This window comes from Pan paniscus, chromosome 21, assembly GCF_029289425.2.
Source record: "Pan paniscus chromosome 21, NHGRI_mPanPan1-v2.0_pri, whole genome shotgun sequence".
Classification (NCBI taxonomy): Eukaryota; Metazoa; Chordata; class Mammalia; order Primates; family Hominidae; genus Pan; species Pan paniscus.
The window spans coordinates 41,412,735-41,435,203 of NC_073270.2; the positions used below are offsets into that span (position 1 = coordinate 41,412,735).

General features: G+C 47.2%; 2 protein-coding genes across 4 annotated transcripts in view; one reads left to right on the forward strand and one right to left on the reverse strand.

The window, feature by feature from the left end:
* The window catches only part of NFS1 (NFS1 cysteine desulfurase), a 32,163-nt gene extending 13,099 nt beyond the window's left edge, over window positions 1-19,064 (reverse strand). The window contains exons 1-5 of one of the 2 annotated variants that reach the window (XM_003831863.5): window positions 18,932-19,064; window positions 18,220-18,329; window positions 17,423-17,539; window positions 16,117-16,200; window positions 10,199-10,351 (exon numbers count right to left, since the gene is read on the reverse strand). In XM_003831863.5, the coding sequence (XP_003831911.1) occupies window positions 10,199-10,351; window positions 16,117-16,200; window positions 17,423-17,539; window positions 18,220-18,329; window positions 18,932-19,028 (561 nt within the window). In that variant the 5' untranslated portion in view covers window positions 19,029-19,064. The remainder of the gene's footprint in view (window positions 1-10,198; window positions 10,352-16,116; window positions 16,201-17,422; window positions 17,540-18,219; window positions 18,330-18,931) is intronic. The other variant, XM_034947354.2, reaches the window with a different exon arrangement.
* On the forward strand, window positions 19,051-20,701 carry ROMO1 (reactive oxygen species modulator 1). Of its 2 annotated transcripts, none has more exons than XM_008957241.4 (3): window positions 19,051-19,191; window positions 19,358-19,488; window positions 20,519-20,701. In XM_008957241.4, the coding sequence occupies exons 2-3, from the start codon at window positions 19,358-19,360 to the stop codon at window positions 20,625-20,627; spliced, it is 240 nt and encodes a 79-aa protein (XP_008955489.1). In that variant the 5' UTR covers window positions 19,051-19,191; the 3' UTR covers window positions 20,628-20,701. The 2 variants fall into 2 exon arrangements, with proteins under 2 accessions (XP_008955489.1, XP_008955488.1); XM_008957240.4 differs by having other exon boundaries at window positions 19,063-19,196.
* Window positions 20,702-22,469: the final 1,768 nt, after the last annotated feature.

Sequence of the window (22,469 nt, forward strand, 5' to 3'; positions counted from 1 at the left end):
AAATCAGAATATAGGCAAACTTAGTCATGAAAAGGAGTCTTATACTACATACCTATCTGAATAGTTAACTAAAAACAGTGACAACACAAAATGTTGGTGAGGATGCACAGACTCTGAATGGTTCATACGTTGTTAGTGGGAATGTAAATATCACAGCCACTTTGGAAAACAGTTTGACAGTTTCTGTTTCTCATCAAACTAAACATGAAATTACCATACAACCCAGTAACTGTACGCTTGGGCATTTATCCCAGAGAAATGAAAATTAAATTCACAAAACATCTTACGTAAATGTTCACAATAACTTTATTCATAATACCAAAAACCTAGAAACTACCCAGATTCCTTCAAGAGACGATTTTGGTACATCCATAACATGGACTACTACTTATCAATCAAAAGGAACAAACTACTGGCACACGCAGCAGTGAATGAATTCCCAAAGACTTATGATTAGTGAAAAAAGCCAGTCAAGGCCGGGCGCAATGGCTCACGCCTGTAATCCCAGCACTTTGGGAGGCTGAGGTTGGTGGGTCTCCTGAGATCGGAAGTTCGAGACCAGCCTGGCGAACAAGGAGAAACCCTGTCTCTACTAAAAATACAAAAATTAGCTGGGCCTGGTGGCGCACACCTGTAGTCCCAGCCACTTCGGAGGCTGAGGCAGGAGAAATGCTTAAATCCAGGTTGCAGTAAGCCGAGATTGCAACACTGCAATCCAGCCTGGGTGACAGAGTGAGACTCTGCCTCAAAAAAAAAAAGAAAGGCCAGGTATGGTGGCTCACGCCTGTAATCCCAGCACTTTGGGAGGCTGAGGCAGGCGGATCACAAGGTCAGGAGATCAAGACCATCCTGGCTAACACAGTGAAACCCTGTCTCTACTAAAAATACAAAAAATTAGCTGGGTGTGGTGGCAGGCACCGGTAGTCCCAGCTACTTGGGAGACTGAGGCAGGGGAATGGCGTGAACCTGGGAGGCGGAGCTTGCAGTGAGCGGAGATCACATCACTGCACTCCAGCCTGGGCAACAGAACAAGATTCCATCTCAAAAAACAAAACAAAACAAAACAAAAAAACAAAAACAAAAATAAAAAAGCCAATCCCAGGTTACATACTGTATGATTCCATCCACATGACAGTATGAAATGACAAAATTAAAGAAACTGCCAGCCGGGTGTGGTAGCTCACGAATGTAATCCCAGGACTTTGGGAGGCGGAGGCGGGTGGATCAGAAGGTCAGAAGTTCAAGACCAGCCTGGCCAAGATGGTGAAACCCCGTCTCTACTAAAAATACAAAAATTAGCCAGGCGCAGTGGCAGGCACCTGTAATCCCAGCTACTTGAGAGGCTGAGGCAGGAGAATCGCTTGAACCCGGGGGGCAGAGGTTGCAGTGAGCTGAGATCAAGCCACTGCACTCCAGCCTGGGCAACAGAGTGAGACTCCGTCTCAAAAAAAATTAAAAAAATGCCAGGCACGGTGGCTCACACCTGTAATCCAAGCACTTTGGGAGGCTGAGGCGGGCGTATCACAAAGTCAAGAGATCGAGACCATCCTGGCTAACATGGTGAAACCTTGTCTCTACTAAAAATACAAAACATTAGCCAGGCATGGTGGCACGCGCCCTGTAGTCCCAAGCTACTAGGGAGGCTGAGGCAGGAGAATCGCTTGAACCTGGGAGGCAGAGGTTGCAGTGAGCCGAGATTGCACCACTGCACTCCATGCACTCCAGCCTGGGCAACAGAGTGAGACTCTCAAAAAAAAAAAAAAAAAAAAAAAGAAAGAAAGAAATTGCTGGGTATGGTGGCTCACACCTGGGTATGGTGGCTCACGCCTGTAATCCCAGCACTTCGGCAGATCACCTGAGGTCAGGAGTTCGAGACCAGCCTGGCCAACATGGTGAAACCACTGCTCTACTAAAAATACAAAAATACCTGGGCATGGCGGCAGGTGCCTGTAATCCCAGCTACTCAGGAGGCTGAGGTAGGAGAATTGCTTGACCTCGGGAGGCAGAGGTTGCAGTGAGCCAACACTGTGCCATTGCACTCCAGCTGGGGCGACCAGAGCAAAACTCTGTCTCAAAAATAAAATAGGCTGTGTGTGGTGACTCACACCTGTAATCCCAGCACTTTGGGAGGCCGAGGCGGGCGGATCACAAGGTCAGGAGAGCGAGACCATACTGCCTAACACAGTGAAACCCCATCTCTAAAAATACAAAAAATTAGCCAGGCATGGTGGCGGGCGCCTATAGTCCCAGCTACTTGGGGAGGGGGCTGAGGCAGGAGAATGGCATGAACCTGGGAGGCGGAGGTTGCAGTAAGCAGAGATCTCGCCACTGCACTCCAGCCTGGGAGACAGAGCAAGACTCCATCTCAAATAAATAAAATAAAATAAAATAAAATAAAATAAGGGCCAGGCATGGTGGCTCACGCCTGGAATCCCAGCACTTTGGAAGGCTGAAATAATTGATCATTTGAGGTCAGGAGTTTGGACCAGCCCAGCCAACATGGTGAAACCCTGTCTCTACTAAAAATACAAAAATCAGTGGAGCATGGTGGCAGACACCTGTAATCCAAGCTACTTAGGAGGCTGAGGCAGGAGAATCATTTGAACCCAGGTGGCAGAGGTTGCAATGAGCCAAGTTCACACCACTGCACTCCAGCCTGTGTGACAGAGCAAGACTCCCATCTCAATAAAAAATAAATAAATAAAAATAAATATAGCTGGGGATGGTGGCTCATACCTACAATCCTAGCACTTTGGGAGGCTGAGGTCAGAGGATAGCTTGAGCCAAGGAGTTTGAGACCAGCCTTGCAACATAGGGAGACCCTGTCTCTTTTTTCTTCAGATGGAGTCTTGCTCTGTTTCCCAAGGTGGAGTGCAGCGGCGGGGTCTCACTCACTGCAACCTCCGCCTCCCAGGTTCAAGTGGTTCTCCTACCTCAGCCTCCTGAGTAGCCGAGATTATGGGCAGACACCACCACACCCGGCTAATTTTTGTATTTTTAGTAGAGACGGGGTTTTACCATGTTGGCCAGGCTAGTCTCGAACTCCTGACTTCAGGTGATCCACCCACCTTGGCCCCCAAAGTGCTGGGATTATAGGCATGAGCCACAGCACCCGGCCAAGGGAGACCCTGTCTCTACAAAAAGAAAAAAGAAAAAAATTAGCTGGGCATCATAGCCTGCGCCTATAGTTCCAGCTACTCAGGAAGGAGGCTGAGGTGGGAGGATCATTTGAGCCTAGGAGGTCAAGGCTGCTGTAAGCCTTGGTGGTTCCAGAGCAAGTTCCTCTCTCATTCATAAATAAATATATAGCCAGGTGTGGTGGCACACATCTCTAGTTCCAGCTGCTTAGGATGCATAGGCACAAGAATCGCTTGAACTTGGAAGGCGGAGGCTGCAGTGAGCCGAGGTCACATCACTGCACTCCAGCCTGGGCAACAGAGCAAGACCATGTCTCATAAAAAAAAATTATATATTATATATATAAAATATTTTATATATATATATATTATATATATAGCAGCCGGGCGCAGTGGCTCACGCCTGTAATCCCAGCATTTTGAGAGGCCGAGACAGGCGGATCACCTGAGGTCAGGCACTTGAGACCAGCCTGACCAACATGGTGAAACCCCATCTCTACTAAAAATACAAAATTAGCCAGGTGTGGTAGCGCATGCCTATAATCCCAGCTACTGAGGAGGCTAAGTCAGGAGAATTGCTTGAACCTGGGAGGCGGAGGTTGGGATGAGCTGAGATCGCGCCCACTGCACTCCAGCCTGGGCAACAAGAGCGAAACTCCGTCTCAAAAAAATTAATTAATTAAATAAAATAAGTATGTATATACAAATAAGAAAGAAAAAAAGGCCGGGCACGGTGGCACACGCCTGTAATCCCAGCACTTTGGGAAGCCAAGCCGGGTGGATCACCTGAGGTCAGGAGTTCGAGACCAGCCTGACTAACATGGTGGAACCTTGTCTCTACTAAATACAAAAATAAACAGCTGGGCGTGGTGGCACATGCCTGTAATCCAAGCTACTTGGGAGGCTGAGACAGGAGAATCGCTTGTACCTGGGAGTCGGAGGTTGCAGTGAGCTGAGACTGTGCCACTGCACTCCAGCCTGGGTAACAAGAGTGAAACTCCATCTCAAAAAAAAAAGAAAGAAAGAAAGAAAAAAAAAAAAAAAGGAAAAGGAAAAGGAAAGGAAAAAATAAGGTAAGTAGATCAAAGTGGGGTATGTGAGGAAAGGCTCAAGACAGGATTGGCAATGGGCGGGATGGTTCACACCTATAATTCCAGCACTTTGGGAGGCCGAGGCAGGCGGATCACCTGAGGTCGGGAGTTCAAGACCAGCCTGACCAACATGGAGAAAACCTGTCTCTACTAAAAATACAAAATGAGCCAGGCAAGGTGGCACATGCCTGTAGTCCCAGCTACTTGGGAGGCTGAGGCAGAAGAATCACTTGAACCTGGAAGGCAGAGGTTGCACTGAGCTGAGATCTAGCCACTGCACTCCAGCCTGGGCCACAAGGGCGAAACTCTGTCTCAAAGAAAAAAAAAAAAGACAGGATTAGCAAGGACCATTATGGAGATGTGAAGGCTAGTGTGGCTGGAATAGGTTTTTTTATGAAGGGGGGCAGTGGTCAGCAATAATAAAAAGTAGGTTACCAGCTGGGCACGGTGGCTCATGCCTGTAATCCCAGCACTTTGGAAGGCCGAGGCAGGTGGATCACAAGGTCAGGAGATCGAGACCATCCTGGCTAACACGGTGAAACCCTGTCTCTACTAAAAGTACAAAAAATTAGCTGGGTGTGGTGGCGGGCACCTATAGTCCCAGCTACTCAGGAGGCTGAGGCAGCAGAATGGCATGAACCCAGGAGGCAGAGGTTGCAGTAAGCCAAGATCGCGCCACCGCGCTCCAGCCTGGGCAACAGAGTGAGACTCCGTCTCAAAAAAAAAAAAAAAAAAAGGAAGGTTACCACCAAAATGTTGTATAAAACCAGTATTACCCTGATAACAAAACCAGACAAGGGTATCCAAAAAACTACAGATCAACATCCCTGGCTAGGCACGGTGGCTCATACCTGTAATCCTAGCACTTTTGGAGGCTGAGGTCCTGGTGTCAAGTCCAACCCTCCCACTTCGGCCTCCTAAAGCACTGGGGTGTATTGAATTTTCACAGTGATGCCAGGACTATTCAATAGGGAAAATCAGTCTTTTCAACAAATGGTGCTGGGACAACTGGATAGTCACAAGCAGAAGAATGAAGTTGACTATTATCTAATACTATATATAAAAATTAATTCAAAATGGATCAGAGATCTAAATGTAATAGCTAAAACTATAAAATTCTTAAAGGGAAACACAGGCTAGGCACAGTGGCTCACGCCTGTAGTCCCAGCACTTTGGAAGCCTGAGACAGGCGGATCACCTGAGGTCAACAGTTCGAGACCAACCTGGCCAACATGGTGAAACCCCGTCTCAACTAAAAATACCAAAAATTAGCGGGGCGTAGTAGCAGGCACTTGTAATCCCAGCTACTCAGGAGGCTGAGACAGGAGAATCATTTGAACCCGGGAGGTGGAGGTTGCAGTGAGTCAAGATCGTGCCATTGCACTCCAGCCTGGGCAACAAGAGTGAAATTCAGTACCCCCCCGCAAAAAAAAAAAAAAAAAGAAACACAGGGGTAAAACTCTATGACCTTGGATTTCAAAATGAATTCTTTCTTTATTTTTTTTTTGAGATGGAGTCTTGCTTTTGTCACCCAGGCTAGAGTGCAATGGCACGATCTCGGCTCACTGCAACCTCCGCCTCCTGGGTTCAAGCAATTCTCCTGCCTCACCCTCCCAAGTAGCTGGGATTACAGGCGCCCTCAACCACACCCGGCTAATTTTTGTATTTTTTAGTAGAGACGGGGTTTCACCATGTTGGCCAGGCTGGTCTTGAACTTCTGACCTCAGATGAACTGGTCACCTCGGCCTCCGACTCCCGACCTCAGGTGATCCGCCTCCCAAAGTGCTGGGATTACAGCTACTCAGAAGGCTGAGGCAGGAAAATCGCTTGAACCCGGGAGGCGGAGGTTGTGGTGAGCAGAGATCATGCCATTGCACTCCAGCCTGGTCAATAAGAGCGAAACTCCGTCTCAAAAAAAAAAAAAAAAAAGTGCAAATGACAAAAGAAAAATACATAGCTTTCTTTTATGAAGTGATGAAAATGTCCTGGAATATGACAGTGATGATCGTTGGAAACTGTGAATACATTAAAAGCCAGTGAATTGTATAATTTCAAAAGATGAATGTTATGGTATGTGAATTATATCAGAAATTTCTAAGTGCTTAAAAAAGCACCATGTAAAGAACTCTGAATATCAGGCAAAATGAAGTTATAATTCATGTCAAAGGAAATGGGAAATCTCTCAAGATTTTTGAGTAAAGTGAGGAAAGGCCAAATAAGTACTTTAGAAATAAAGTCTGATGAGGATGTGCAGGACACACTGGAAGGTTGTTGCTAAAGGTGTGGGCAGCAAGCCACCCAGGTGCCGACGCAAGAGACCAAGGGCACGAGCTGTTCCAGTATAATAAAATATATAAAATAAGAATAGTTATACTAGATATAGATCTTAGATATGATTATATATGAATATCATTAATCATTAGTTTGTAGTGATTACTCTTTATTCTAATATTATAATAATCCTCGCTCTACAATCATAACCTAGGAAAAACCAGGCCATACAGAGATAGGAGCTGAGGGGACATAGTGAGAAGTGACCAGAAGACAAGAGGTGAGCCTTCTGTTATGCGTGGACAGGGCCACCAGAGGGCTCCTTGGTCTAGCGGTAACGCCAGCATCTGGGAAGACACCCTTTGCCAAGCAGACCATGGTCTAGCGGTAGTGTCAGTGTCAAGGAAAAACACCCGCTACTTAGCAGACCAGGAAAGGGAATCCCCCTTTCCCCGGGGGAGTTTAGAGAAGACTCTACTCCTCCACCTCTTGTGGAGGGCCTGACATCAGTTAGGCCTGCCCGCAGTTATCTGGAGGCCTAACCGTCTCCCTGTGATGCTGTGCTTCAGTGGTCACACTCCTAGTCTGTCTTCATGTTCCATCCTGTACACCTGGCTCTGCCTTTTCGCTAGCAGTAGCAAATTAGTGAAAGTACTAAAAGTCTCTGATAAGCAGAAATAATGGCGTAAGCTGTCTCTCTCTCTCTCCTCTCTCTCTCTCTCTCTGCCTTGGCTTCCAGGCAGGGAATGGCCCCCTGTCCAATGGACACGTGACCGACGTGACCTTACCTATCATTGGAGATGGCTCACACTCCTTACCCTGCCCCTTTGTCTTGTATCCAATAAATATCAGCGCAGGCTGGCATTCGGGGCCACTACCGGTCTCCGTGCCTTGGTGGTAGTGGTCCCCTGGGCCCAGCTGTCTTTTCTTTTATCTCTGTCTTGTGTCTTTATTTCTACGCTCTCTTGTCTCCGCACATGGGGAGAAAACCCACCGACCCTGTGGGGCTGGACCCTACAAAAGGACTAGTTCAGGCAACAGAGATTAAAGTCCAGAGGCAGCTAAGATGCAGGATACAATCCAAACAAAGAAATGAGAGGAGGCCGAGAAAGGTGGCTCACATCTGTAATCCCAGTGCTTTGGGAGGCCAAGGTAGGAGGATCACTTGAGTCCAGGAGTTCACCACCAGCCTGGAGAATGTACTGAGATGTTGCCTCTATAAAAAATGTTTAAAAATTTAGCAGGCTGGCCAGGCACAGTGGCTCACGTCTATAATCCCAGCACTTTGGGAGGCCAGGGTGGGCAGATCACCATAAGTAAGGAGTTAGAGACTAGCCTGGCCAACATGGTGAAACCCTGACTCTACTAATAATACAAAAAAATTAGCTGGGCGTGGTGGTGGCACATGCCTGTAATCTCGGCTACTTGAGAGGCTGAGGCAGGAGAATCACTTGAACCCGGGAGGCAGAGGTTGCAACGAGCCAAGATCGTGCCATTGCACTCTAGCCTGGGCGACAAGAGTGAAACTCCATCTCAAGAAAAAAAAAAAATGTAGCCAGGCCAGCTGCAGTGGCTCTTGCCTATAATCCCAGCACTTTGGGGGGCCAAGACGGGTGGATCATTTGAGGTCAGGAGTTTGAGACCAGCCTGGCCAAGATGATAAAACCCTTTCTCTACTAAAAATACAAAAAAATTATCTGGGTGTGGTGGTGTATGCCTGTAGTCCTTGCTGCTCGGTAGGCTAAGGTGGGAGAATCGTTTAAACCCAGGAAGCAGTGGTTTCAGTGAGCCAAGATCGTGCCACTGCATTCCAGCCTGGGAGACAAGGCAATATTCCATCTCAAAAAACAAAACAAAAATAAAAATTTAGCCAGGTGAGGTGAGCCCAGGAGTCTGAGGCCGCAGTGAGCTATGAGCCCAGAAGTCTGAGGCCACAGTGAGCTATGACCATACCACTGCACTCCAGCCTGGACAACTCAGCAAGAACCCTGTCTCCAAAAAAAGAAAGACAGAGGGAGAGAGAGAGGGAGGGAGGAAAAGAGGGAGGGAGGGAAAAGAGGGAGAAAGGAAGGAAGGGAGGCAGGGAGGGAGGAAGGGAGGGTGGGAGTGAGGGAGGGAAAAGTATAATTCCAGAGACATTATAAGGAAATGGCCATAGATATAAATGTTACTGATTGATGACTGAATGTAAATAAGATGAAAAAGGGAGGAAATAATGAATGATGAGAACACTTTGGAGTTTGGATTGAGGGGTCCATCTACAAACAGCATGTTAGGATTTGTCTAGGAATGCTGATATCCAAAATCTGGTGGATAAGATTCAAGAAAACGACACTACTTCTTTAGCAGGATGAGAAGCATCAGTGCAGGGAAGGAGGAGGCCAGAGCTTTGCCATGGTGAATGTGAGTCCCTGGCATCCTGCACATGTGGCCAGTGGCTCCCATACAAACCAGAAAACACAAACAAATGCAAGAAACATGTCCTCCAGGCCAGGTACAGTGGCTCATGCCTGTAATCCCAGCACTCTGGGAGTCCGAGATGGGTGGATCACCTGAGGTCAAAAGGTCAAGACCAGCCTGACCAACATGGTGAAACTCTGTCTCTACTAAAAATACAAAAATTAGATCCAGGCATGGCGGCTCATGCCTGTAATCCCAGCACTTTGGGAGGCCGAGGCAGGTGGATCACGAGGTCAGGAGTTCGAGACCAGCCTGGCCAATATGGCGAAACCCCATCTCTACTAAAAATATAAAAAATTAGCCAAGTGTGGCCGGGCACGGTGGCTCACGCCTGTAATCCCAGCACTTTGGGAGGCCGAAGTGGGTGGATCACGAGGTCAGGAGATAGAGACCATCCTGGCTAACATGGTGAAACCCCGTCTCTACTAAAATACAAAAAAAAACTAGCAAGGCGTGGTGGTGCATGCCTGTAATCCCAGCTACTTGGGAGGCCGAGGCAGGGGAGTCGCTTGAACCCGGGAGGCAGAGGTTGCAGTGAGCCAAGATCACGCCACTGCACTCCAGCCTGGCAATACAGCGAGACTCTGTTTAAAAAAAAAAAAAAAAAAAAAAATTGGCCAGGTGTGGTGGCACGTGCCTGTAGTCCCAGCTACTCAGGAGGCTGAGGCAGGAGAATCACTTGAACCCGGGAGGTGGAGGTTGCAGTGAAGTGCCACTGCACTCCTGCCTAGGTGACAGAATGAGACTCTGCCTCAAAAAAAAAAAAAAAAAAAAAATTAACTGGGCCTGGTGGCATGCGTCTGTAATCCCAGCTACTCAGTAGGGTGAGGCAGGAGAATCATTAGAATCCAGGAGGCGGAGGTTGCAGTGAGCCGAGATCGCGCCACTGCATTCCAGCCTGAGTTATAAGAGCCAAACTCTGTCTCAAAATAAAAAAAAGAAGTAACAAGTCCTCCAGAGGTTGCAGAGAGCTGAGATCAAGCCACTGCACTCTAGCCTGGGCAAAAGAGTGAGACTCCATCTCAAAAAAAAGAAAAAGAAACAAGTCCTCCAGAGAAAAGGAGGACAGTACACACTCAAGGGGAACATGATCTCATTCTCTGCCAGGCTTATTTCTCTAAACTTCATCCTAACTGTTAGATCTATTCCTTCAAGCTCCAGCTAGGGCCCAAGAGAGAAATTTACAAGCTGAAGCCAGGCTCCTCCATTTTTGCTCCTCCTGCCAATAGCCACTCCTACCTTTAGGTCAATGATCCCACTCTTCTGCACTGGGAGGTAGGTGACCTGAAAGCCCTCAGCTTCCAGTGAACGGCAGGAGTCCAAGACACATTTGTGTTCTGTCTGGGTGGTGATCAAGTGCTTTTTCCGTGACCTGTAGAATCGGGCCACCCCCTAGAAATTGGTGGTGACAGATGGAAGGAGAACATACTCAGAGAGACAGCAATGACTTCAATCTCATTTGTAAAGGAAAAGTGGGCAAGAACAGTATGCTCCAACACCAGTTCTCTCATACCAACTGAGTATCCTATAATTCAATTCTGAGGCTAACTCTCCAGACTTAGTGAAAAACCCCATGGGTTAAGGGCTCAATCGTACAAGACTGCTCCTAGTTCAGATACCAGACATAAGTCCCAGGGATCTCAAGCTACCCATACTTCTGCCCAGTCAAATACAAATTCAGGGCTTCCCGAAGCCCGGTCAAGTTCAATAATTCACTAGAATAAATCACATTTGTCCAAACCCATAGAATGTACACCACCAGTGAATCCTAATATAAGCTATGGACTTTGGGTGATAATGATGTATCAATATCAGGTCATCAATTGCAACAAATGTACCACTTGATGGAGGATGCTAATAATGGCAGAAGGCTGTGCATACCTGGGGGCAGGGCATATATAGGAAATTTCTATACCTTCCTTTCAATTTTGCTGTGAACCTAAAACTGCTATAAAAAATAAAATCTATTAAAATAATAATAGTATACAGATTAATGTAGGTATTTAAAAATCTGGAGAAATATACAGCAAATTAGCAGTGAAAATGTGTTTAGAGTTCTACTCTATATTATTGGAATTTATGATTCATTCATTTAACCAATATTTAGCACCTCCAGTATCCCAAGTAATTTTCTAGGTGCCAGTGATATAACAGTAAACAAGTCATGAGTAGGTATTACTGTTAATATCACAAGAAACAATAAAGGTACATTTAAAAATTCCTGGAATTTCAACTATTACAAGAAACTAAAAAAAACATTTATCTCATTGAAGAAAAAAAAAAGCGGCCAGGTGCAGTGCCTCACGACTGTAATCCGAGCACTTTGGGAGGCCGAGGCAGGTGGATCATCTAAGGTCAGGAGTTTGAGACCAGCCTGGCCAACATGGGGAAACCCCATCTCTACTAAAAATTAAAAAATAAGCCAGGCCCGGTGGCACGCACCTGTAATCCCAACTACTCAGGAGGCTGAGGGAGGGGAATCACTTGAAATCAGGAGGCAGAGGTTGCAGTGAGCCAAGAGTGCTATTGCACTCCAGCCTGGGCAACAGAGCGAGAGAGCGAGACTGCATCTCAAAAAAAAAAAAAAAAAAAAAGAACGCCAGGTGCGGTGGCTCATGCCTGTAATCCCTCCACTTTGGGAGGCTCAGGCAGGTGGATCACGAGGTCAGGAGTTTGAGACCAGCCTGACGAACATGGTGGAACCCCATCTCTACTAAAAATACAAAAATGGCCAGGCGTGGTGGCTCACACCTGTAATTCCAACACTTTGGGAGGCCGAGAAGGGAGGGTCACCTAAGGTCGGGAGTTCAAGACCAGCCTGACCAACATGGAAAAACTCCGTCTCTACTAAAAAAAATACAAAAATTAGCCAGGCGTGGTAGTACATGCCTGTAATCCCAGATACTCTGGAGGCTGAGGCAGGAGAATCGCTTGAACCCAGGAGTTGGAGGCTGCAGTGAGCCGAGGTCACGCCATTGCACTTCAGCCTGGGCAACAAGAGCAAAACTCTGTCTCAAAAAATAAATAAATAAATAAAAATAAAAATACAAAAATTAGCGAGGTGTGGTGGCACGCACCTGTAATCCTGGCTACTCAGGAGGATGAGGCAGGAGAATCGCTTGAACCTGGGAGGCAGAGGTTGCAGTGAGCCGAGATCATGCCCCTACACTCTAGCCTGGGCGACAGGGTGAGACTCCATCTCAAAATAAATAAATTAATTAATTTTTTAAAAAAAGGGGGGGTTGGATGTGGTGGTGGCTAATGCCTATAATCCCACCACTTTGGGAGACTAAGGCAGGAGGATCGCTTGAGCTCAGTAGTTCAAGACCAGCCTGGGCAACATCATCTATACTAAAAAAAAAAAAAAAAATTAGCCCGGCGTGGTGGTACACATCTGTAGTCCCAGCTACTCAGGAGGATCACCTGAGCCAAGGAGGTCAAGGCTGCAGTGAGCTGAGATCTGGCTACTGCACTCCAGCCTAGGTGAGATCAAGACTCTGTCTCAAAAAACAGAAAAAAGAAAAAAAAATGGGCCAGGAGCAGTGGTTCACACCTGTAATCCCAGCACTTTGGGAGACTGAGGCAGGTGGATCACCTGAGGTCAGAAGTTTGAGACCAGCCTAGTCAACATGGCGAAACCCCGTCTCTACTAAAAATACAAAAATTAGCTGGGCGTGGTAGCAGGCTCCTGTAATCCCAGCTACTCAGGAAGATGAGGCAGGAGAATCGCTTGAACCCTGGAGGCAGAAGTTGTAGTAAGCCAAGATTACGGCACTGCACTCCAGCCTGGGTGACACAGCAAGACTCCCCCTTGGAAAAAAAAAAAAGAATTAACAGTATCAACTTTGCAGAACAGGATCAGGGACTGGGGTCCTTGGGGAAGGAGAGGAAGATTTACACCTCATTTTATTTTATTTTTGTTTATTTATTTTTTGAGATGGTCTCATTCTGTCACCCAGGCTGGAGTGCAGTGGTGTGGTCTCGGCCCACTGCAACCTCTGCCTCCCGAGTTCAAGCAATTCTCTTGTCTCAGCCTCCCGAGTAGCTGGGACTACGGCCACCACACCCAGCTAATTTTTTGTATTTTTTAGTAGAGATGGTGTTTCGCCATTTTGCCCAGGATGGTCTCGAACTCCTGAGCTCAGACAACCTGCCTGCCTCAGCCTCCCAATGTGCTAAGATCACAGGCTTGACCCACTGCACCCGGCCTACACTTCATTTTAAATCTTTCCATTGGTTTTAAAAAAACACACCATATGTGACAGAACTATTTTTCAAAAATTAAAAACTTGAAAGAAAATGTGCATCTCTCCCCAGAGCTTATAAAAGACTATTACCTTTAACAGCAGAATAAAAAGCCAGGTGCAGTGGCTCAAGCCAGTAATCCCAGAACTTTGGGAGGCAAAGGCAGGAGGATCACATGAGCCCAGGAGTTCAAGACCAGCCTGGGCAACATAATGAGAGCCGCATCTCTACAAAAATTAAAATAACAGGCCGGGCGCAGTGGTTCGCCAAGGCAGGCGGATCACAAGGTCAGGAGATCGAGACCATCTTGGCTAACATGGTGAAACCCCATCTCTACTAAAAATAGAAAAATTAGCCAGGCGTGGTGGTGGGAGCCTGTAGTCCTACCTACTCAGGAGGCTGAGGCAGGAGAATGGCGTGAACCCAGGAGGCGGAGCTTGCAGTGAGCTGAGATCACGCCACTGCACTCCAGCCTGGGCGACAGAGCCAGGCTCCATCTCAAAAAAAAATTAATTAATTAATTAAAATAACAAAGTTAGACAGGCGTGCTAGTACACGCCTGTAAGCCTAGCTACTTGGGAGGCTAAGATGAGAGGATCGCTTGAGTCCAGGAGTTCAAGGCTCCAGTGAGCTGTGATTGTGCAACTGCACCCCAGCCTAGGTGACAGAGTGAGACCATGTCTTTTTTTTTTTTTTTGAGACAGAGTTTCGCCCTTGTTGCTACAGTGCAATGGCGCAATCTCGGCCCACTGCAACTGCAACCTCTGCCTCCTGGGTTCAACTGATTCTCCTGCCTCAGCCTTCCAAGTAGCTAGGACAACAGGGGTGTGCCACCACACCCAGGTAGTTTTTGCATTTTTAGTAGAGACGGGGTTTTACCATGTTGGTCAGGCTGGTCTCGAACTCCTGATCTCAGGTGATCTGCCGGTCTCAGCCTCCCAAAGTGCTGGGATTACAGGTGTAAGCCACTGGGCCCGGCTGAGACCCTGTCTTATAAAAAATAAATACATAAATAAAATAAAAGCAGAATATTAAACCATATAGGACAAAATTATAACTATGTAAAAATGGTCTGTTCATGAGGACAAAGAACATAAATGAGAAACATTTATAATTGATTTATACTCTATTTTATCCTAAAAAGTATTTACATCAGTAAGTAAAAATGGTTGTGGGGCACTTTGGGAGGCCGAGGAGGGCGGATCACGAGGTCAGGAGATTGAGACCATTCTGGCTAACACAGTGAAACCCTGTCTCTACTAAAAATACAAAAAATTAGCCGGGTGTGGTGGAGGGCACCTGTAGTCCCAGCTACTCAGGAGGCTGAGGCAGGAGAATGGCGTGAACCCAGGAGGCGGAGCTTGCAGTGAGTCAAGATCATGCCACTGCACTCCAGCCTGGATGACAGAGTGAGACTCAGTCTAAAAAAAAGAAAAGAAAAAATGGTTGTGGGATGGTGATGATAGTTCAAAATGTTACAGTTGTTTATAAAAATTTCATTTAAATGACATTTCACCACCCACCCACCTTATTTTATCTCAGTTACCCATGATGTAGATTTCTTTAACAACTTATAGATTATTTTACTCTACCAATCATGGAGATTAGAAGAAACATCATCACAGGTACTCTTAGCGATCCTTGACCTGTTGGTTTGGAATCTGTGGAGACTTCCAAAGAAAATATTTTCGAAGTTTTGAAAATGCTCTCCATTTCAGAAACCATCTCCACCTTTGGAGGAACCTTCACCCCGACTCTCTGGTCTCTGCAGTCCCAAGGAAGGATGCCTTCCTGTTAACATGATCAGGCAGAGTGCTGATGACCCTGAAGCCCGTCCTAGGCCTCCTATATTCAGGCTAAGGTCAAAGAAACCAACACTGGCAGCACAGTTCAAAGACAAAGATGAGAGCAAGTGGAGCCAGAGTTCAAACTACAGCAAGCCACAATTTCTCAGAGCCTTGGCATTTACTCACATAATCCTGGCAACCAGGCCCAGTGAAATCTGACTATGTTCTATGAAACACCAACGTGACTACTAAAAGTACCTTTTCCTTGCATTAGCACCAAAGATCTTTTATGTACCCAGGACAAAATGACTGATCCCAGAATGGGTGACCATGTGAATGCCTGCAGAGGGCACCACAAAGACAAGCACTTCAAAATGGAGATATCTAAAGAAACAGGAGGAACTTGTTGCAAATAGATCTGATCGGAAAGAAAAAGGAAGGCTGAGAGGAGGGCAGCCCTGAAATCACATATATAACTTGTTGTTACTAGATAAAAAGAATGGAGAAAGGCTGGGTACGGTGGCTCACACCTGTAATCCCAGCACTTTGGGAGGTCGAGATGGGAGGATCATCAGGTCAAGAGATTGAGATCATCCTGGCCAATATGGTGAAACCCCATCTCTACTAAAAATACAAAAATTAGTTGGGCATGGTGGCGGGCACCTGTACTCCCAGCTACTCTGGAGGCTGAGGCAGGAGAATCACTTGAACCTGGGAGGTGGAGTTTGCAGTGAGCTGAGATTGCGCCACTGCACTCCAGCCTGGCGACAGAGTGAGACTATGTATCAAAAAAAAAAGAAGAATGGAGAAAAGGTTCAATCACCATTATCCACTCTCTGAAGTAACTGCCAGACAAAAAAAAACACAAGTGGTTAATGGCCTGAGGGCCACCTCCTTTGCTATCCAACTACCTCACTCAACTCAGACCAACAGCAGCAAAGACTTAAGAAAGAGTAGACTGCAAAGGGTTAAAGGAAGCAACAAATCAGAAAGACTGCAAGCCTTCTCTTCACAATGGGGTGGGGATGGGTGGCTGCGAAATACATATACGAGTCCAAATGATGGAGGGACACTATCTCCTAGGTCAGGAAAGCCCACATACACCCTCTGGTTCCCTTCTCTTACCTTAATTGCTATGTTGTTGGATTCAGTAGCACCACTAGTAAAAATGATCTCACGAGGATCAGCTCCAATCAGAGATGCTACTTGCTGCAAGCCAAGAAACAGAGATATATAACATCAGTTCCCCAGGCAGAAATAGAGCTGCAGACACAGGTGGGACAGCCCTGGAGCAAGAAGAGCTCCACTGCATTCCACCAAATTGCCCTGGATGAAGCTCTGCACCTACAAGAATCAGATTCTAGTTATATCCCAGATCCCAGGCTCTTTTCCAGCCCAATGCAAAATAATAACTTTTTTTTTTAAATGAACTATTGGCCAGGTGTGGTGGGTCACTCCTGTAACCCCAGCACTTTGGGAGGCCGAGGTGGAAAGATCACCTGAGGTCAGGAGTTCGAGACCAACCTGGCCAACATGGTGAAACTCCATTTCTACTAAGAATACAAAAATATTAGGCCGGGCATGGTGGCTCAAGCCTGTAATCCCAGCACTTTGGGAGGCTGAGGCAGGTGGATCACCTGAGGTCGGGAGTTCAAGACCAGCCTGACCAACATGGAGAAACCCCGTCTCTACTAAAAATACAAATTTACCCAGGTGTGGTGGCGCATGCCTGTAATCCCAGCTACTTGGGAGGCTGAGGTAGGAGAACTGCTTAAACCCGGGAGGCAGAGGTTGCAGTGAGCCGAGATCGTGCCACTGCACTGCAGCCTGGGTAACAAGAGCAAAACTCTGTCTCAAATAATAGTAAATAAATAAATAAATAAAAATACAAAAATATTAGCTAGGCATGGTGGCGTGTGCCTGTAATCCCAATTACTTGGGAGGCTGAGGCAGCAGAATCACTTGAACCCGGGAGGCAGAGGTTGCAGTGAGCCAAGATCGTGCGCCACTGCACTCCAGTCTGGGCAACAAATGTGAAAACTCCATCTCATAAAAAAAAAAAAAAGAACTATTGAGCTCTTACTATTTATAGTACTTCTTACTTACAGATGTTGTGGTAATAAACACTTTATCAGCATTGTCTTATTTAATACACCCAGTAACCCTACAGAGTAGAAACTACCACAATCTCTGTTTTAAATGAGGAAAATAAGGCTCAAAGAAATTAGATAACTTGCCCAAGTCATTTAGCCAGGAAATATGGGAACTAATCAAATGCCTGCAGTCAAACTCCAAGGCTGCTCTTTGAATCTCTTCCAGAAAGAATCCAAAACCATTTCTACCTCCATGCACACCTACCAAGAAAGAAATGCCTCCCACAGGCCACTGCCCCTCTTTGACCTTAGAACCTCCTAGACTCCTGTGTACTAACCTGACGAGCACGTTCCATGGCTGCCTCACTCTCCCAGCCATAAGCATGTGTCCGGGAGTGTGGGTTCCCATAGTAGTTGATTAGGTAAGGGAGCATGGCATCAAGCACCCGGGGGTCCTGAACACAACAGAACAGATCATTTTCCTTGAGCGCATCGTCAATTCAGGTCCCACTCCACCCCTCAGACCTGGCCACCCTGCCTTAAGACACTCTCAACCCCTCAGGCACTGCCTAGAGGAGGCCTCAAACATTCTTTTGTTCCCACAAAACTACCCACCAAATATCAACCTAATACACTCCCACTCACAACCCATCCCAACTCGGATTGTTCTGCCTCCCCTCAGGTAGTCTACAAACACTGCCTTGTTCCGACATCTGTTTCTGCTGGTGTTTCCATTCCTGCCAGGTAATGTGATCTATAAGAGGCTGGGACAGGACAGGGCCTAGGCAAACACCCCTGGTCACACATTGGTGAAAACTTGCATTAGTCTTTTAACCCGTTTAATACTTGTCCAAGTTCACACAGTTACTAAGTGGCCGTTCTGCTCATTCCAGAGCCCATGCTTTTAACTACTAATATAGAGCCTGCGCTGAAGTGATCTGACCAAAGTCAATTGCTAGTGAGTAGTAAAGCCAATGCCAGTGGCCTCGAATTTAAGCCTCCCGACTCCTCGCTCAGTGCTTTTTCCAGCACACCTTCACGGCTCTCACTTCTCCAGGGATTCAGCCATTTCTTTGCATGATCACGCCCATCATTTACTTCCTATAAGCAGCCTTGGGAAAAGCTTCATCCTTACCAGAGGAGTTGTAGCTTGCACATCCATATAGAGAGGTCGCAGCACGGGCCCCGCCTCCGGGGCAGCGGCTGTATCTGCGGGAACCGCAGACTGAGGAGCATGGTCTCCAACTGATAAAAAATGGAACAGAGTAGCCAAATAAGACCGAAGGCAACTATGAACGCATGGCATCCAAAGGGCAGAAGGAAAAATCTGGCTGGAGGTGAGATAAGTGTAAGGGATGCTAGGGTCGAATCTTAATGGAAAGAAAACAACACCAGATACCTGACACGCTGTAAAAGGAGGTAAGGGAGAGGGAGAGAGGGTTCCTGGAGGGGGTGTTGAGTTGATATTCAAATGGTATCGTAGGAAGGAAGGCTCTAAAGGGCAAAGACGTTTAGAAGGAACGTGGAGCCAGAGTAGGTGCAGTCCCTTCTGACCGAAGGTAACGGTCTGCACGGGAGCCCGGAGCAGCATCTGTAACTTGGCCAGGAGCGGTCTGAAGGACGCGCCTCCACGGCTCTGGGGGCCTGTCGCGCAGGGTGCGAGGGGTGGTGCGCCGGGGTCAACCGTTCGGGGACCCGCCTAAGAAAGTTTGAGGGATGTGTCATTTGAGAGAAAGGGTCAGAGGGTCTGGGCAGCAGGGTGGACAGGAAGGCTCCGGAATATTCAGTTGCGTCGCCGCGCGGAGGGGACAGGTCCGCGCCTCCCGGAGAGCGGGACCCGAGCGTACCGCGCAGGCGCAGCCCCCGAGTGGGCGCCGCGGGCTTCGGCCCTGGAGCCGCTGTCACCGCCACTGCCGCCCGCCTCCAAGCGGCTCGGAGCAGCATGGTCCCGCTGGCAGAGCCCACCTTCCGAAGCCGCTGCAGTCCTGGGCCCCAGGCTCCCGGAAGTGCTGCCCGGCGCTCCGGAAGCGATTCATCGGGCCGCGAGCGCCCTCCCCGTCGTTTTCCGTGAGAGACGTAGAGCTGAGCGACCGAGGCCGCGAGCGAGGTGAGGTAGGCGCCGGGCGACGCGGGGCCGGAACGCGAAGAGGGTGGTGGAGTCGGGCTACCCACTGATTTTCCTTCCCTTACTTCCCCTGAGCCCTTGGGCCCACTTCCCAGCCTACCGCTTCCGTCCCCGCCCGCCTGGGCCCACACTTTCCTATCCCCCGCAGATGCCGGTGGCCGTGGGTCCCTACGGACAGTCCCAGCCAAGCTGCTTCGACCGTGTCAAGATGGGCTTCGTGATGGGTTGCGCCGTGGGCATGGCAGCCGGGGCGCTCTTCGGCACCTTTTCCTGTCTCAGGTGAGGGGCGCGGGCGGTGATCTCTGGGCAGGATAACCAGACCTTCCGGCCCTACCCCATTCGGCCTGGAGCCTGAACACAGCCTCCTTCTTTCGACTTCCCTCTCTGTCCCCTCGCGAGCCAGACTCATTCCAAACCACCTTCAATCTGTAAAGTCAGGTTGGAAGCGTCAGTGCTTAAGAATTTGAGCTTTAGAGTCAAAATGCTTTCTGGCCCTTTTCTTACTGGTTCGGTGACTTTAGGCAAGTTGGAGACTGGGTTTCCTTAAGTGTAGAATGAAGACAGTAGCATCTAACTTATAGAGTTGTAAAAATTCGATCAGCACACTTTGCACAGCATCTGGCACATATTAAGTGCTCAGTAACTAGTTACTACTGTTGCTTTTATTTTTTTTTCCAATTGCGCATAAGGAAAGAAACTCGTTCAGCGGTTTTACTATTCTGGATACAGGATACAGAGATAAAGCAGTTAAACTTTACACTCTAAAGGTCATTTTCACATTTAGAGGCTGTTATTGCCATATCCCTAGATTGTAAATTACCATTTACAGAGCACTTACTCTATGTTAAGCACTGTGCTAAATACTGTAGTTTTCAAAATCCTGTAAATAATGTTGAGATGCCCATTTTACACTTGACACTATGTGTAAATTGTAGAGCTGACTCTTGAACCCCAACCTTACTCCAAAATCATTAACACCAAGAAACTAAAAGACAGATGTCTTTATTGGGTCTTAAACTGCAGGCAACACCAGTCCAAAAAGCTGGTTTCTCTATGTATTTTACACTGCATCTGCTGCCTCCCACAAACTGAAGGCAGTTAATACGACATCCACCAGAAAAATACCCTGGAGACCCAGATGGATCTTTTTCCTTCTCATTACCCACCCCAGGTAGTAAGATATAATATCCAGTAAGTGGAAAATCAGATGTAGGGGTTGCTAGACTAGTGTTAGCAAAAAATTGGAAAGGAGCAGTTAATACTCTGATATTTTTGTTACCAAATAGCTCCATCTTGGTTTCCTCCTCAGGATCGGAATGCGGGGTCGAGAGCTGATGGGCGGCATTGGGAAAACCATGATGCAGAGTGGCGGCACCTTTGGCACATTCATGGCCATTGGGATGGGCATCCGATGCTAACCATGGTTGCCAACTACATCTGTCCCTTCCCATCAATCCCAGCCCATGTACTAATAAAAGAAAGTCTTTGAGTAGTCAGTGTCCCTCTCTTAAAGGAATATTCTTCTCTCAGCCTATTATCCAGCTTTGCCAAGGATCTTCTGCACTAAAGAGATGGACTAACGTAATGACTAGGGTTAGTATCTCTTTCACAAGGCCTGCCTCTCTTAATCCAAAATTGGAAAACTTGGGAGTGTCTAGTATTTTCCATAGATACTATTCAACTAATTACTCAGTACAACTCTGTGCTTGTTGCTACGGTCACCATTTTAAAGGAGAAAAACTACTTCAAAAAATGGATTTATAAGCCGAAATTTCCTCAAGGTCACACATTGCATTATTTCCAAAGCAATGTTCATCCTGAGGTTGGTTGTTTCCTTGGTCGCAGGTTGGAGTGCAGTGGCACGATCTCGGCTTACCGCAACTTCTGCCTCCTGTGTTCAAGCGATTCTCCTGCCTCAGCCTCCCGAGTAGCTGTGATAACAGGCACGTGCCACCATGCCTAGCTAAATTTTGTATTGGTAGGCTGGGCGCGGTGGCTTATGCCTGTAATCCCAGCACTTTGGGAGGCAAAGGCTGGTGGATCACAAGGTCAGGAGATGGAGACCATCTTGGGTAACACGGTGACACCCCATCTCTACTAAAAATACAAAAACTTAAGCCAGGTGTGTTGACACGCGCCTGTATTCCCAGCTACTCGGGAGGCTGAGGCAGGAGAATCGCTTGAACCCAGAAGGTGGAGGTTGCAGTGAGCTGAGATCGAGCCACTGCACTCCAGCCTGGGCGACAGAGCGAGACTGTCTCAAAACAAAAAAAATTTGTATTAGTAGAGACGGGGTTTCACTGTGTTGGCCAGGCTGGTCTCGAACTCTTGACCTCATGATCCACCCGCCTCTGCCTCCCAGTGTTCACATATACAGGCATAAGGCACCACGTCCAGCCCGAGGTTGTTATTTAGATATACCTAGTGGCTTTATCAGAAAAAGCAAAACAGTTCATCCACTGTAAAAAAAATAGAAACTTCTGTAGCTTCTCAACTGGCTAAATTCCAGATTATTTTCTAACCACTCATCAACAATCTATATAGCTTGCCCTCCACAAAACTTACTAGTTTGATGATAAAAAGCTTCTGTAATGAGGCAGTTGTCCATCTCACCTGCCTAGGCCACGCAGACCCTGGAGTTACTAACCTGCATTGCCCATTAAGCATTTCTTAAACAGAACTTTCAAAGATGGTAGTAATTATTATAAAGATAAAAGAAAACTAGATGAACACTTTGGAACACTGACAGGCAGGAGGAAATTAAGGACATTACCAGATTAGTTACAGATTTTCGAACCAGTGGGATGCTGACTCAGGAACTGATTGGACATAAACAGTTTCACTCAGAATGAGCTGTTTTCTATGCACGACACTATTCAAGTTACTGCACTCCAACCACATTTCCTCTGAACATTATTTACACACCAAATTTCACTCTGTGGTAGCAACTAAATTTTGGCACAGATGAGATTAACCACTAAAGGCCACATTTGCTGGTCCAGTTCCCTAGAAAGCAATGACACAAATTTGTTAGGAAGACTTGGTTCAAGGGGAAAAACTGATAGCAGGAGATACTTTGGAAAAAGAGCACACTGACAGAGTGTCTCTGCCCCAAAGAACTCTGCAGTCTGGTATTGAAAAGTAAATTTTCAATGAGGCTGGGCGCGGTGGCTCATGCCTGTAATCCCGGCACTTTGGGAGGCCAAGGCGTACAGATCACTTGAGGTCAGTGTGAGACCAGCCGGGCTAACACCGTCTCT

Excerpts from the sequence above, each read along its gene's own strand:
- ROMO1 (XM_008957241.4), top strand. The coding sequence starts at position 19,358 with ATGCCGGTGGCCGTGGGTCCCTACGGACAGTCCCAGCCAAGCTGCTTC. Across the intron at positions 19,489-20,518 it reads GGCACCTTTTCCTGTCTCAG|GATCGGAATGCGGGGTCGAG; the intron begins GTGAGGGGCGCG and ends TTTCCTCCTCAG.